Consider the following 16,394-nt stretch of genomic DNA (forward strand, 5'->3'; position numbering starts at 1 on the left):
ACAATGTGACGTAATCGACCCATTTTCGTCATCGGATTTCTGAAAGTATCCCTCGCAGGGCCTCACTGTATCGCATATGAATGGAAAGGTTATCGCCTCAACTTTGACCTCAAGTGTGTGCAAACTTTGAATTCGACCAATGAAAAGAATTGTAAAGCGATTTTGGCCTGTAAACAAACGAACAAAGACAGCGAGCAACTGACCAACCAGCGTGCTCCTATCAGTTATTGCATAGCAACCTCAGTGTTCCGACGGTTCTGATTGGCCCGCTTCCCATCAAGGGACACAACCGTAACGATTTCCGCGTTCACCCCACGCAAATCAGCAAACGATCGACATTGCTGCTACGATTGCAAAGCTTTTGAATGAGAATGGCGATATTTTCGAGAATGATTGTCTGCGTGAAGTAATATAGGACTACTTCGCTTCGGAAACTACGAATCCAGAGGAGGAGGAGAGTGACTGGGACGAAGATGACAGCGAGGAAAGCCGTTCAACTTCCCAACCGGCTGAACCCATGTCTGTTCCGGACGAAGAAAACGAGGAGGAGATAGACGAACCTGTTGTTCGGATTGTCGAAGATTCTACCCCCACTGACGGCGTTTGCGACGGCCAGCTTAACCTGGCGATCCAGGAGGCGAGAGATTGGCCGTGCAACTGCAAGATGAAGGCTGATGGCAGCAATTGAAGGCGACACGAAGGGGGGGGGGGGGGGGGGTGGGGGGGGGGGGGGGGGGGGGGGGGGGGGGGGCTGGGTCGTTCAGTTTACACCGGAGGAGATCAAGGCAATACATCTTCCGATCGCCGAGATGGATCGAGGTAAAAATTCTCTCGCGTCATTGTGTTGTGTTTGTTGTTATTTATTTTAATTCTTGCAGTTAAAACGTTTCATGCGTCAGTAATTTGTTTTATCAGTCAGGGGGAAGGAAGAACAACACCAAGGCCCTTACTTTTGACAATTTTTCTTTCAACGTTACCACTTTTTACCCCCTAAAATATAAATTTTATCTAGATTTGATAAGAATGATGATCGGAAACTAAAAAGAAGTTACTTTACTGTGTCCCTGTAAATTGTCATTACAATAGAAGCATGGTTGCTAAGGAAATATTGTATTTGATTGTGCTTCTCCTTTGAAGGCTCTTTTCTCAAAATGGCCACCGGGCCCGTTCAATACTTTGAAACCCCATATCTCAGTGAGTTTTGAAGCTACAGGCATAAAACTTATATCAATTTAAAAGGAATGATGTGAAGAATATGGATATGCTAATAGCCCAATTTGCCAAAAATAGCGGTTATCCCTGGTTTCGTGAGACTGGGTCACAAAACAAATAAAATAATTACTTACCTTCCCCACCAACTGTAAGCACACACCCGGTAGCTTACGTAGGTACACTTCCATCGGTAGCATACATTCCTGAAACAAAGCAAAAGAGTTCAAGTGAAATGTACATCTACATAACTAGTCAGCAGAAGTGCAATGCATTTGACTTTAGCTGTCAGTAACATCATTGCAAGCCAAATCTCTCTCTCTCTCTCTCTCTCTCTCTCTCTCTCTCTCTCTCTCTCTCTCTCTCTCTCTCTCTCTCTCTCTCTCTCTCTCTCTCTCTCTTTTCTTTTTTTCAAAGTATAAAAAAAGACAGAAAAACCCAAATGGATCGACCAAGACATAGAAAATGCTGCAAATTACCGTGACTTCTTAAAAAAAACATGGTACCCACGAAGAGTACACACAACAAAGAAATAAAGTAAATTCCTTGAAACGAAAACGTAAACAACAATATTTTAAACATCTCATTACATCTAAACAAGATTCAAAATCTATTTGGAAAGCAGTTAACCAACTCACAAACAAAGAAACTTCAACAAAATCTTCCCAAATAATTGACATTTCTGCAGATACACTCAATGACCATTTCTCAAAAATTGCTGATGAAGTAATTTCTTGTGATCGGACACAGTCAAATAAATTAGAACATTTAAAGGAATACTGCAATTCAAAACAGATACATTTTCAGCATACACTGCCACCAATGACTATACTGGATGTTTACTCTCATCTTCAGCATCTAAAACAAACCGGAACACGTGACATGGATGGTCTGGATGCAAAAATTATAAAAATGGCAGCTCCGGTTATCACAGATACATTGACATTTATCTATAACCTTTGTATTGACAAAAGCTATTTTCCTAAACAATTCAAACAGGCTAAAGTGATTCCTCTCTTTAAATCAGGAGATACTACAAATCCTTCAAATTATAGACCAATATCAATTCTATCAATCCTTTCAAAGCCTCTTGAAAAACATATCAATAAACACATCCTTTCTCACTTTGAGAACAATAAATTGATCCATGATAATCAATCAGGTTTTAGGCAAAAACACTCATGTCAAACAGCGCTTATTAGTTTAATAGACCAATGGCTGACAAACATTAATAATAATCAGTTCTGTGCTGCTCTATTTGTTGACTTTGCTAAAGCTTTTGACCTAATTGACCATAAACTCCTTATCAAAAAGCTTGAGATTTATGGAATTGCAACAGATTCCATAAACATTTTAACATCTTTCCTGTCAGACAGACAGCAAAGTACTTATCTGAAACAATCATACTCTTGTAAGCAAACAGTAAGGTTTGGAGTACCACAAGGTTCTATTCTTGGTCCATTACTATTTTCTATATATATAAACGACCTACCTCTATTTGTAAAATGCATGTGTGAACTATTTGCAGATGATACTACAATTCATTCTAGTCACCAAGATCTTATTAAACTAGCAAATATCCTCCAAGAAAACATTGAACGATTACTTGAATGGTCAGAACTAAACCATATGTCACTGAATCCAAATAAAACTAAATGCATGCTACTTACCACGAGGCAAAAAAGACAAAATCTAACATCTGGATTTCCGACATTGCTAATAAAATCAAGATGTTACCGAAGTTGATAGCCATAAATTCTTGGGAATAACTATTGACAATAACCTGTCTTGGTCAAAACATGTAGATACACTCTGTAAAAGCACATCAAAAAAATATTTCAGTTATCAAAAATCAAACACTTTCTAGACCTTCGCACAAGAAAACTGTTTTTTCAGGCACATATTCAGTCAGCTATTGACTATGCGTCCACAGTGTGGGACTCTGCAAGTGCAAATACTTTGAAACACTTGGGCAGTTTACATAGAAGAGCTGTTAAATTAATTATTTTAAAAAATACATCTCTTTCCAAGACTGATTATAAACGATTGCAAATTCTTCCTATCAAAGATATATTTGCATATAACAAAGGTGTGATGATGTTTAGAATTATGTCAGGGAATGCACCTACACTCATTGCCTCAAATTTCAAAATAAATCATTATAGAAAATGTAACAAATTAATTACACCAACTCCAAGAATTGACCTGTACAAGTCGAGTCTATCATATTCTGGAGCAATTATGTGGAACGCCATTCCAAATATAATTAAATTACGAATTCATGAAACATCATTCAAGGAATATTACATGCTGTTTCTTTAACAAAACTTATAAGAAATATTATCAAGCAGCTGGCAAAATATAACTGTACTCTCTGATTATATTGAAAAACATGATTATATATAATTCAGGAAGGATTTTTTTTTATACAAACACATATATTTTCCCTGTTATATATAATTTTCAAGCATTGCTAAAGAATCCTAATGCATCTTAAAATGTCTTATTGGTTGCTTGACATGTTAATTATGGTAAATATGTCATTTGTACTATTGTTAAACTTATCTTTTATTTCTTCTTGTTTGTTACCCCTCAATGGGCGAGGGCCGGATGAAAAGAAGCATGTATAAATTGCTTATTCTGTCACCCTCGTAAAATAAATTTCAATTCAAATTCAATTCAATTCAATTCTCTCTCTCTCTCTCTCTCTCTCTCTCTCTCTCTCTCTCTCTCTCTCTCTCTCTCTCTCTCTCTCTCTCTCTCTCTCTCTTTCTCTCTCTGACACACACACACACAGGCTTCAATATGAATGTTGGCAGAGTTCAACCCACAACCATTATCTTTAAGTTTGGAATGGAAGCCTAACAATGTGTAAGCTCTCTTCCATTCTGTTTGAAAACATCTGTATCGTTTGTTCGGTGTGCGCGATTTGTTTCCTCCATTGCATGGCTGGGTCAGTCTGAGCACTGTGTTCGTTCACCGCATACGTCGCCCGACAAGCTTTTGCGCCAGCAACCAAAGCGTTTTTTTTTTTTTTTTTTAAAGGTTCTGAACTTGTCAAATCCAGGTACACGGAGCCCCTGGGGCTTTTAGTCATACCTCCGGCAGCTATCCGTTAGAACTACCAAGTTTCACTGACTTGCACCCAAAGAGTCAAGAACTGCGATATTTTTACGAATTAATTTTCTACTCGGAACCGGCTGGTCTTGACCTATTTTTGGATCTAATTTAGATCACCACATCATGCACAAAAAGACACGTCACTAGCAAACTATGTCAGACATCATCATGAGTTTGTGTAAAACAAAATGGAGCCCGGAATCACTCAGTTGAATCGAACTCCGACCAAACACCACGTACTTTCTTTATTTGGTGTTTAACGTCGTTTTCAACCATTCAAGGTTATATCGCGACGGAAACACCACGTAATCACTAGGTTAATTTATGCACTCGCGTGAACAAGAAACTGTCGAGCTTCACAGATATCGTTGTTGGGTAGTTTTGGGTTTGTTTTACTACCATAGGGGGATTTTTGAACTGTAAATGCACTCAGCTGCAACAAAAACGCAAAACGAAGGCTGTGAGCTGCACTGTGCCTTTAAACCTTTGCCGGGCACAGCAACATCTGCAGCGGCTTCAGCCTCTTTTTCGATTGTTCTACCGAGTGAGACTGGCATTGGTGCTGGGACCAAACTACTCTTACGACTACAGTCTGAAAACAATACCCTTTTTCTAATTGTTTTGTGTGCAAACGTCTTCTTGTTAATCTTACATTTTATCTTTTTTTTCGTAAATGTTCATCTTACAATGAAAACCCCCTTTTTACATTTAGTCAAGTTTTGACTAAAAGTTTTAACAGAGACGGGGAATCGAGACGAGGGTCGTGGTGTATGTGTGTATGTGTTTGTGTGTGTGTGTGTGTGTGTGTGTGTGTGTGTGTGTGTGTGTGTGTGTGTGTGTGTGTGTGTGTGTGTGTTTGTGTGTGTGCGTGTGTGTACAGCGATTCAGAGAAAACTACCAGACTGATTTTTATGAAACTTTACATGAGAGTTCCTGAGTATAATATAGCCTGACGTTTTTTAAATTTTTTTCGATAAATGTCTTTGATGACGTCATATCCGGCTTTTTGTGAAAGTTGAGGCAGCACTGTCACGCTCTCTTTTTTTTAACCAAAGTGGCTTGACATTTTGGTCAAGTAATCTTCGACGAAGCCCGGACTTTGGTATTGCATTTCAGTTTGGAGGCTTAACAAATAATTAATGAGTTTTCTCATTAAAGTTGTCATTAAAATCAATTTTTCGCAAACAGATTTAAAATTGATTGTGTTGTATTCAAAAATATATAGATATGTCATGTTTACTCTAAAAATGTGCTCAAAATTACAGAAAATAGGTTTAAGTAGGCCTAAGAACTACGTGTGCACGCTACACGGAGACGAGCGTGACCCGTGTGTGGTTAGTCGAGACTATCTGAAATATAGTTGCGGCGACGATTGTTTGTTGGTGTTAATCTGTTACTTTGATGACGACAGCTTGACTAAATGTTGTTATTGCGTTTTTACGGGTCACATGACGAAACTGTAACTAACCATTGGTCAAACATGCACCCTATATCAATAGACCTTTTTCACTTAAATTTTGGCGCATGCGCTGTGAAGTTTATTGTCAGATCTACCGGAACTAGGGGGCAAAAGGTAAATCGACAACGAGGCTTGGTGCAAAGTAAAGTGCGGAGACGACGAGGCAAACTGTTGTGTTTACAACTGCAAGTGCAACAGTGGAATGAAGAAAGAGAAATACGGTGGACAGAATTTGTCATTGTATGGCTTTCCGATGGGTGCAAGTGCGAAGGCGCAACAGCGAAGGACGCGATGGGTGCAAGCAATCCGACGACAGGGGTTTGTCGTGCCATTGAAAAGTCTGCTCGCGTCACTTCGTGTCTGGCAATGGCACGGCTTTCAACGATGCCAACTCCGTTGACTTCGTACCCACCCTTAATCTTGGATTTGAGAGAACATCAAGAACAAGTGACTCTAGCAGAAGGACAAGGTACTGGTCGGAGACGTGACTTTGTCCGCTGAAGACCGACGACAAGCAAGCGGTTTTGCTCCCACCCCCCAGTGTCAACGCTGAAAATATCATCGGATCTGGAAGAGACTCAGAGCCAAGTAAGCTTTGTTTGTTTTTATCAATTTATGATCTGCTGACTTCAAATTGTCTTCCTACATCAGTGTATAAGAAATTTAAAATGAATCGGCAGCCCAAAACGGATGCATAGGAAGGGTCACGAAACAGATGCAAGATTTTAGAAAACAAACAAACACGATCGAGACATATGTCGACAAGCCGCGTGCATTCAATCAACCGACTCTTGAATCGAGAAGATTAAGGAGGTTACTTGATACAGATAGTGATGCAGTTTTCAAGACATCGATAAAGCTCATGCTGAATCATTTTTTTTATTCCCAGAAATGTACCATTGAATTGATGCAACAACAAAAATAGCACTAGATTTCTTTTTCAGTTTTTTTCAATTTCAGGAGTTATTTCCCTCATGTATTTTCATGCTTAAATGCTGTGAGTGTGATGCATGTGTAATCTGATAACAAGATCATTGATGCTAATTCTATTGCTAATGTATACATTTGATTTTGTATTTACAGAAGCAGCCATTCCTTTGCCCTCCGCATCTAGTGAGAGCTTAGGACCAGGGCCAGATCATGCCTTTGCAAAGAGGGACACGACTACCTGTGAGGGTATTGTTATTGGAACACAGACTACCTCAAGTTGGCAGAGCTGCAGATGACAATTACATAACAGGCCTCTGTGATTAATCGTCTGACTGAAGATGTTTCTGGCTTGAAGAAAGACAACATGAAGCTGAAGGAGAACATACGCTCTTTTTCTGTTGATTCTCTACTGAAAAATGACACTGCAGTATGGTTTTACACATATGGTGATCTTTCGGTATGCATGTACCTACTTCGTAAAAAAGGCAGGTCTACATTACTGGGTTGAAATATAGCGTCATAAAAAGCATGCGTATCGCATGCGAGACGATTTACAAAATCGTATGCGCATTCATGTGTGCGATACGCACTCGACTCGAGTGCAGAAATCCGTGTTCGATTTTGTGCATGCGTGACGCGCTCGATTCGAGTGCAGAAATTCGTGCCGAGTGTTTTACCCATGCGATCCGAGGGCGCAATGTTTGCTGGGAATAGTACTTCGAGCACCGAAAGTCAGTGAAAGAGGTATTTCAGCCCATGCACCTGCCCCTTAGTTCCGGTTATCAGAGAGAGGCTTTCTGTCTTTCTTTATTTGGTGTTTAACGTCGTTTTCAACCACGAAGGTTATATCGCGACGAGGGAAAGGGGGGAGATGGGATAGGGGAAAGGGGGGAGATGGGATAGAGCCACTTGTTAAGTGTTTCTTGTTCACAAAAGCACTAATCAAAAAATTGCTCCAGGGGCTTGCAACGTAGTACAATATATGACCTTTCTGGGAGAATGCAAGTTTCCAGTACAAAGGACTAAACATTTCTTACATACTGCTTGACTAAAATCTTTACAAACATTGACTATATTCTATACAAGAACCACTTAACAAGGGTAAAAGGAGAAACAGAATCCGTTAGTCGCCTCTTACGACATGCGGGATGCAGAGAAATAAGGATGTGGAAAAGAAGACTTTTGGTAAGTGAAATAAAGGTGATGGATCCAGTCAACAAGAAAAGAATTGGAAAACTGCAGGGAAAAGTAGGGAGAGTTTTCTTGGAAGGAAATATAGGTGAAAGGACTGGTAAGGCAGAAATAAGACAAAAGAAGAGAAGTAAAGGGGTGGGGTAGCTCTGTTTAAACGTTCCCGCCGCGTGAAGGCGACCCCATGGGAGCAGGGAGAGGCTGCCGTGCCCTAAACTCTGATTGGTCGAAACGCTGGGGGCAAAGGTTATACGAAAAAGGTCTATTGATATATCGCAGGAAGTCGTCATAGCCAAGTGATATCTCGCAGGAAGTGACTATTTACTTATGGGCGCCATCTTTAGACGGTCACTTCAAAAATAGTGGAGCGAGATATTTCCCATAAACATTCTTTGATGAAGAATTGAGTACACAACAAGCGAAAAGGCAAATCGTCAAAAAAGAGAAAAGCATGCCCAATCTTTTGTACGCAGTCATGTGTCCTAAAAATTGGATCTGAAGTCTTACCGACGGGGGTTGCATTGAATGGCAATTTAGCAGAAAAACAGCAAGAGACACAAGCAGCGGACACTTGTGAGAACTGGATAACTTTGACTACAATTTGAAAGAGATTTCACCCCCTAGCGAGATAGAAGCAAAAGTGTCTGCAGGCACAATGGTTTACACAGCACCAGCCCTGAGATTAAAACGTAACTGACCTGACGACTCGATGAAGAAAACAGAGGGAATGAAAGGGAGAGAGACTGGAAGAGGTCACATTCACTGTGCATAATTCCTACCTGGATCATTGCGACTCGCGCATTGTTACATAATCGCAAGTCTTTCAGCAGAGACAGTTCTGTGAAAGTAAAAGACAATTCTCTGAAATTCTGATCACTTCAATGTCCATCGTTCAGTGAAAACGACCATCCGAGTTACGTCACTATTCTTGGTTTACAGTACCATTGCTACCAGTATGCCATAGTCTTGGTTGGCCGAGACCTTGAGGTGATCCTAAAGAAGAGCTACCGACGGGAGGTTTACGGAAGAGCCTGTCTTGTTTATTTAAAAAAAAGGATGCATGAAACTGTCCAAAACAAAACGCAATAAATTCGTTACCGTTAGATGTGGCGGTGATATCCACATTTATCAGTCACAATGTCTCAAAAGGCGGAAACATTCGCCGAGATCTGATATGATTCCTCCTTTCTCGACATTGTGACTGATAAAATAATGTGGATATCACAGCCACATCTAACGATTACTACTATTATATCGCTTCACGCAACTTGTTACATTTAGTCAAGTTTTGACAAAATGTTTTAACATAGAGGGGGAACCGAGACGAGGGTTGTGGTGTGTGTGTGTGTGTGTGTGTGTGTGTGTGTGTGTGTGTGTGTGTGTGTGTGTGTGTGTGTGTGTGTGTGCAGAGCGATTCAGAGAAAACTACTCGGTCTTTTGATGTGGTTACTCGAGACTATCCTAATATAGTCCCGGCGATGACTGTTTTTACATTTAGTCAAGTTTTGACAAATGTGTTAACATAGACGGGGAATCAAGACGAGGGTCGTGGTGTGTGTGTGTGTGTGTGTGTGTGTGTGTGTGTGTGTGTGTGTGTGTGTGTGTGTGTATGTGTGTGCGGGTGTGTGTGTGTGTGTGTGTGTATGTGTATGTGTGTGCGGGTGTGTGTGTGTGCGTGTGTGTGTGTGTGTGTGTGTGTGTGCGTGTGTGTAGAGCGATTCAGAGAAAACTGTCACGTCGTAGCTCAGGATTAGGTCGTATGATTAAAACAAACAATACTTGCTTGTCGTACCGCTTGTCTAGAATTACATTGTATAAGCGCTGATTTTTTGCCGACTGTCCTTCGCGTTTTCCTGTTTTCTTCTGTCTCTGATGATGTACCGAGCGTCCTTTGAGAGCTTACAGGTTAGGCCAAAAAAAAAAATAGGTCTGTTTACGGTAACATAGGCCAAAAAAATAGGGTCGGTAGGTCGGGATTTTTTTTTTTTTTTTTTTTTCAAAAAAATCATATTTTTACGTTATTTTGCCAAAAAAACAAGATTTTTTTTCCCCCCAAATGCCAAAAAAAAAAGTCTAGGGTCGCGCGAAAAAACTAGGGTCGGTCGGGTTACCGTAAACAGACCTATTTTTTTTGTTGGCCTTACAGGTTATCCCACGTTCCTACTGAACACGGAGTGTAAAACTCGACAATCAAGACTGCTAAGTATGCAGAGGTAGCTAGTGCAAATACATTGACAATGGTACACCGACACGTTTAAGTACGATTAGTGTGGATTATGTGCGGGGTATGTGTCTCCTTGATAGCTTTCCATTGCAGCGTCTTTTATCTGGAAGACGAAATCAACTAAGAGTTGAAAAAGATGAAACACATCCGGGTAAATAGGCCGATTTGTAAAGGTTACTGGTGCAATAGCACTGAGCACAATAGATGATGATAATTAGATTATTTACGAACCTGGGGGCTGCAAAAGCTGTTATATCGCTTGACCCGGAAGTCGATAACGGCTTTTGCAATCCGGTTGTGAACTTGAACTCCAGACCGACGGGGGCAGTGGCAAGTTTTTTTCCGATATCCCGGGTCAACTTATGTGCAGACCTGCTGGTGCCTTAATTATTCCCCTTTGTGTGTAAATTCAAGCACAAGACCAAGTGCGCACGGAAAAGATCATGTAATCCATGTCAGAGTTCGGTGGGTTATAGAAACACGAAAATACACCAGCATGCTTCCCCCAAAAGCAGCGTATGGTTGCCTGAATTGCGGGGTAAAAAAACGGTCAAACACGTAAAATTCCACTCGTGCAGAAACATAAGTGAACGTGGGAGTTTCAGCCCATGAACGAACGAAAAAAGAACAAGAACTCCAGACCAGCCAAAACGTTTTCTTATACGAACGAAAAAAAGGACGTAATCGGATACGAAATTTTGAGCGGGCGAACTTAACACATTTTGGTTTAAAGTTATGGACCGAGAGGCTTGACTAATGTCAGAAAAACAAAACAAAGTTCGCATCCTAACTAATCCCAAACTGGCTGTAGTAGCATAGATTATAATGGCAATAGAAGGGACCTCACTGTGGTTGGGGTTTGAAGAGTTGCCTGCACCTAAAAGAATGTGACTTCCTGGTAAGAAATGTAAAACAAAACCCCATACGTATTATCACGACTAGCTCGGACTACACACACACACAAACACCCTCACACACACCCACACGCAAACAACCCCCCCCCCACCCACACACACACGCAAACACCCCCCCCCCCACACACACACACACACACACGCAAACACCCCCCACACACACGCACACACACACTCAAACACCCCCCCCCCCCGATACACCCCCACACACACACAAACACACACCCCCACACACACACACACACGCAAACACCCCCCTACACACACACACAAACACGTACACACTCACCTTCCCCCCAAAACACACACATTACCCTCCCCCGCCAACGCACACACACATCCATTACAATCCACAAACATCCTCACCCACACACGAGCATTACAAAACCAGATGCATACCGATTTCAATTATAAATACATTATGTTTTTTCTCAGTCAACTTACATTTAAAATTAACCATAACCACAATTATGTCATGACAACGCAAACGTTCTCCCTAAAATCTTAACATAACGTTAAGAGCTGTGTGTCAAGTGTGCCAACTGTTATATTTCAGTAAAAAGAAAAATGCAAACGTGAAAATGTTACAGATAAGTAAAGATAAGATAAGAAAACTTGAATGTACATTTAATTTTACATAAACATGGACATTTGTGACCCTTCACCACGAAATGAGTCGCATGTCACCTCGCGCGGTTCTGCGCTAGGCTTAATAATATAAGTCCGGGGGGTGTCTGGTAACAGTGTGAGGGTCACCTTAGTCACAGGCTTATAACTCAAACAGTTTTCGCTCTTTTCTAAAACGGTTTTCACCACTGGATAGAGCATAAAAAAACTCTTTAGGAAAATGTGACAATATGAAAATCATGCAAAGGGGACATGCGACTCATTTCGTGGTGGAGGGTCACATTTGTTTTTTGGCACCACATCGCATTTCTAAGATCAAAAACTGACGATGATAAAGCATATTTGAACATAAGTTCACTACTACTACGATCACTTTAAGCAAGAACTCTTTTCATTCTTAAAGTTTAAACGCACAGTTTTGGACATCCGCCTTATATGAGGTTTACTCGGCCTCTGGCGTTGCATCGGTGAAAGAATTGATATTTGATTAAGTCAATAAAGGAATATCAAAGCTTCCTTACTGATTTCTTAAATCAATAACTGTTTGTTTTTTTTCTTTTTGGACGTTGTAAATAACATCAACATTGCAAATTAATACATTGAGTAGAAGAGCCCTTTTCTTCAAGTTATCGGCAGACGGTTGTAAGAAACTAAACTTGCTTCGCGGGTTGGGAAAACAAGAGTTTGCCACGCCAGTTAAAACCCGACAGCTGGTAAATTAACCCCTTCACTGCCCACCCCGTATGTAATACGTGGTCATTTTCGGTTTGTCCTACGCCCATAACCGTATCTCATACGTGGGATTTGTGTCAACAACATTTCAGGACATTTCTGAAAACTAAATGGGAGGTAACCACTGTCCAAGTACTTGTAGGGGTTCTAAACACATTTCTTTCCCATAGACCGTTCGGATAATGCTGTTATACTGTGGCAGTGAAGGGGTTAAACCTGCCGTGTGTACTGAGTTTTAAATATAGGCTTACAACAGTGCTTTCTTTCGTGACTCCCTGTTTTGCGATAACACGACCTCTGGATGTAACTTCCTTGTTGCAGCAACAAATGTTCTACTTCTACGATAAAGGATTTTGCCGACAAAGCGTCGTATCAGCTGTGCGTCGGATAATGACAGAAGCAGCATGCGTGCAACGTGTGACAGAGATTCTCACATCCTAGCGTCAATGCCGCGTGTGTCATTAGTTTTGCCAAAAAAAAAACCAAAGGAACTCACTATCCATCCTTATACCTATTCCCATTTACATGGAGATGAAGACTGAAAAAATGTCCCGTTTAAGTACAGCCAAAATGAATACAGGCGAACTGATACTCGCACAAACAAATTATTTTAAACGAAAAGAAAAGAAAAAAGTATAAAAATGACAATAGTAACACCCACGGTGGTTAACCGTGACCGCACGCCAGACCGCACGCGCCACGTAATATCCATTAGATCACGGAGGTTTCCTTGTGAGACCCGACAATGAAAGGAATCTAAGGCTGAACGCATGATTGAAATCGAGCAGCGACGGAAATCGTTCGTGGTCAACATTTTGCTATTTGTATACATGTGGTTGGCAATTAAACGTTGACGATGACCTGACTATGAGGTAAATGAACAATCACACAACAGTTTGAACGAATTTAATTTGTATATGTGACCCTCCACCACGGAATGAGTCGCATGTCACCTTTGCATGATTTTCATTTTTTTTTGTTTACATTTTCCTAAAGAGTTTTGTTTATGTTCTATCCAGTGGTGAAAACCGTTCTAGAAAAGAGCGAAAACTGTTTGAGTTATAAGCCTGTGACTAAGGTGACCCTCACACTGTTACCAGACACCCCCCGGACTTATCTAGCGCAGAACCGCGCGAGGTGACATGCGACTCATTTCGTGGTGGAGGGTCACATATGGCCGTCTAAAAAAGCGTTGACAAAATGTGCAACGATAACTTCCTCCTTTTACAAAAGAGCGGATTGCGTCCCTTCCTACGCATTCATCTGATTAGTTGATTGCTGTTCGTGGGTGGGTTTTGGAGAAGCAAGAAAATAGCGCAGTTATCAACCATTCTGAGGCATACATTTAGATACACTCAACATTCGCTGTTTCTCGCGGGGAATAAAAAGTTATCCGTGGTAGGGCCTATCACATGACTTTTGTGAGTTGGTATCTTAAGACACGCACTCGATGAGTAGACACCTAGCTGATCAGGTTGGTGTTGTTGGAAGACGTGTCTACTTTCAAGACACACTCCTCCCAGTGTAAACGATCTGGCTCATTATCTATTTCAAACCTATTTCAGATCTGCCGAGGCTGGGTTTTTGTTTTCATTAGTTAAGAACACCATTCGATTTGGGCGACAAAATTAAAAAAATATACTGTTTTATTTTGTTATGCAGAGTTGGAATTTAAGGGTTTTAAAGATATTATTTGCTACCCAAAAAAATCCAACTCTTTACCTTGAGTATATTTAGTCTATGCTTAAGCTGAAGGATGTTTTTATCGCGTGGCCCACACAGATGCAGTGGTTAGGGGCAGGTTATACCTGCGCAGAGTCAGCGGCACAGACGACGCACTGCAGGCTATCCCAGCGCGCTACACGTTGCGTGAAAAGAAAACAGGCCAAGTATTCGTCATAATGGGCAGAATATACCTGCGCCGTTTCAGCGGCACACACGACGCACTGCCTATTATTTATGCCGCGATAGGGATTATGACGAATACTTGGCCTGTTTTCCTTTCACGCAACGTGTAGCGGGCTGGGATATTCTGCAGTGCGTTGTCAGTCCTGCTCAAGTTACATAGGTGAGCGGAGCCCCTAATCACTATCGCAGCATCAATAATATGCAGTGCGTCGTCTGTGCCGCTGACTCTGCGCAGGTATATTCTGCCCTCAAGCGTACTCACTTTCCTCGTAAAGGAACTTGATACGCCTTTGATACTAATATATGCAGAGGACAATTGCTTGAGCCCCATGATTAGTTTTCATCCTCGTTGCGTAAACATGCGTATCAATGCATCATAAGTTACACGAAGAGAATGTAAGAGCACTCACTGTCTTATAAGTATGTGTGCATGAATCATCCTGTTTCTCAGAAAGTAAGCTCCTTGGTTTTACTTCTTTTTAACCGATATGACTGTCCGGATATGACGTCATCAAAGGTATTTATCGAAAAAAAGAAAAAAAACATTCGGGGATATCATTCCCAGGAACTCTCATGTCAAATTTCATAAAGATCGGTCCAGTAGTTTGGTCTGAATCGCTCTACACGCACGCACACACACACGCACATACACCACGACCCTCGTCTCGATTCCCCCCTCTACGTTAAAACATTTAGTCAAAACTTGACTAAATGTAAAAACGAACAAGTAGATGTACAAACAAATCGAAATAAAACATAAATGAATAAATCCCCAACTACAACAACCAAACAATGTCTGCACACTCACCCACTCCAAGCCTCCACGCTGACAAACAAAATGCCCAGGTGAACCACCAGCAGCAGCAAACAAACACACTTCATGATGTACGATATGTCAACACTCTGTCACCCTCCTCTCGCCCACAATGTCTGGTCAATCTCGCCCCGGGGCTCTCGCTATATAAAGCAGGGGAATCGAGGAAGTAAATTACACTTGCACCACAGCAAGAATGGGTAGGCGGAGCGTGCTAAACATGGATATATATACCTTTGGAAGAGCTCTGCAAACCGACGGTGTGTTTCTAGGACAGGCCTGGCAACTTCAAGTCTCTAGCGGAAGGGTGGATAAGTGCGTGAAGTGTTATTTGAACGCGAGCAAACACATATTCCTGCATGCGTTTGGATGTGCACTCTCAAAAACAAGCTAGAGGCGCTGGCAGACTAACACGCAGGCCTCACATAGCCTATGGCCCATTTCGAAGCTGGGTTGGGAGAGGGGAGGAAGAGATAGCAGACTCTCTGTTTCAGCGCACCGCGTAACACCGCTAGACGCGAGAAGATTTTCTAAATGGTCGCCAGGCTACACAGACAGGCAGACTAACGTGCACGCATGCACGCACGCTCAGTCGCGCATATCCATGCACATACACATAAGTGCACGCACGCATGCACAGCAAGCACACACACACACACACACACACACACACACACACACACACACACACATACACACACACACACACACACACACACACACAGGCCTGGCATCTTCAAGTCTCTGCCATGCCGTTGGCGGGGGGCTGGGCCGCTATTGCGCGGGGCCGAATCTAACCCTAACCCTAATCCTAATCCTAACCCTAACCCTAAAGATTCGCGCAATAGCGGCCCCGCGCAATGGCGGGCCGACCCCGTTGGCGGACGGGTGGCTGGGTGCGTGAGATGTTCTTTGCACGCGAACAAACACTTATTCATGCGTGCGTTTTTAAACATAATGTTTAGACAGGATTGTGCACTCACAGAAACAGGCTAGCACAAGCACAGGCGCTGGCAGACACACACGCAGGCACTCACACATTGACAGACAAACTTGCACGCATGTAAGCAAGCTCGCGCAAATACACGCACAAGGACACAATAGCACGCACGCACACACGCACACAAACTAGTAATTAGAAAGTCCGGACAATGGGATTGCATTTCAGGTAGGAAGCTTGAACATTAATTAATCAATTAAGTTTAATCATCAATGTGGTGATTAAAATCAAATTTTCACTAACAGAATATATGAACAATAATGATT

General features: G+C 41.8%; 1 protein-coding gene and 1 long non-coding RNA gene across 2 annotated transcripts in view; both read right to left on the reverse strand.

Moving 5' to 3' along the window:
• LOC138950467 (uncharacterized) overlaps nucleotides 1-8,079 on the reverse strand; it is a 68,189-nt gene extending 60,110 nt beyond the window's left edge. The window contains exon 1 of the long non-coding RNA XR_011450669.1: nucleotides 7,808-8,079. This is a non-coding gene — a long non-coding RNA (uncharacterized lncRNA). The remainder of the gene's footprint in view (nucleotides 1-7,807) is intronic.
• The window catches only part of LOC138950463 (uncharacterized), a 189,350-nt gene extending 174,061 nt beyond the window's left edge, over nucleotides 1-15,289 (reverse strand). Inside the window, exon 1 of the mRNA XM_070322194.1 lies at nucleotides 15,123-15,289. Coding sequence (XP_070178295.1) covers nucleotides 15,123-15,196 — 74 coding nt within the window. The 5' untranslated portion in view covers nucleotides 15,197-15,289. The remainder of the gene's footprint in view (nucleotides 1-15,122) is intronic.
• Nucleotides 15,290-16,394: the final 1,105 nt, after the last annotated feature.

The sequence above is a fragment of the Littorina saxatilis genome, linkage group LG16 (assembly GCF_037325665.1).
Source record: "Littorina saxatilis isolate snail1 linkage group LG16, US_GU_Lsax_2.0, whole genome shotgun sequence".
NCBI classification, from domain to species: Eukaryota; Metazoa; Mollusca; class Gastropoda; order Littorinimorpha; family Littorinidae; genus Littorina; species Littorina saxatilis.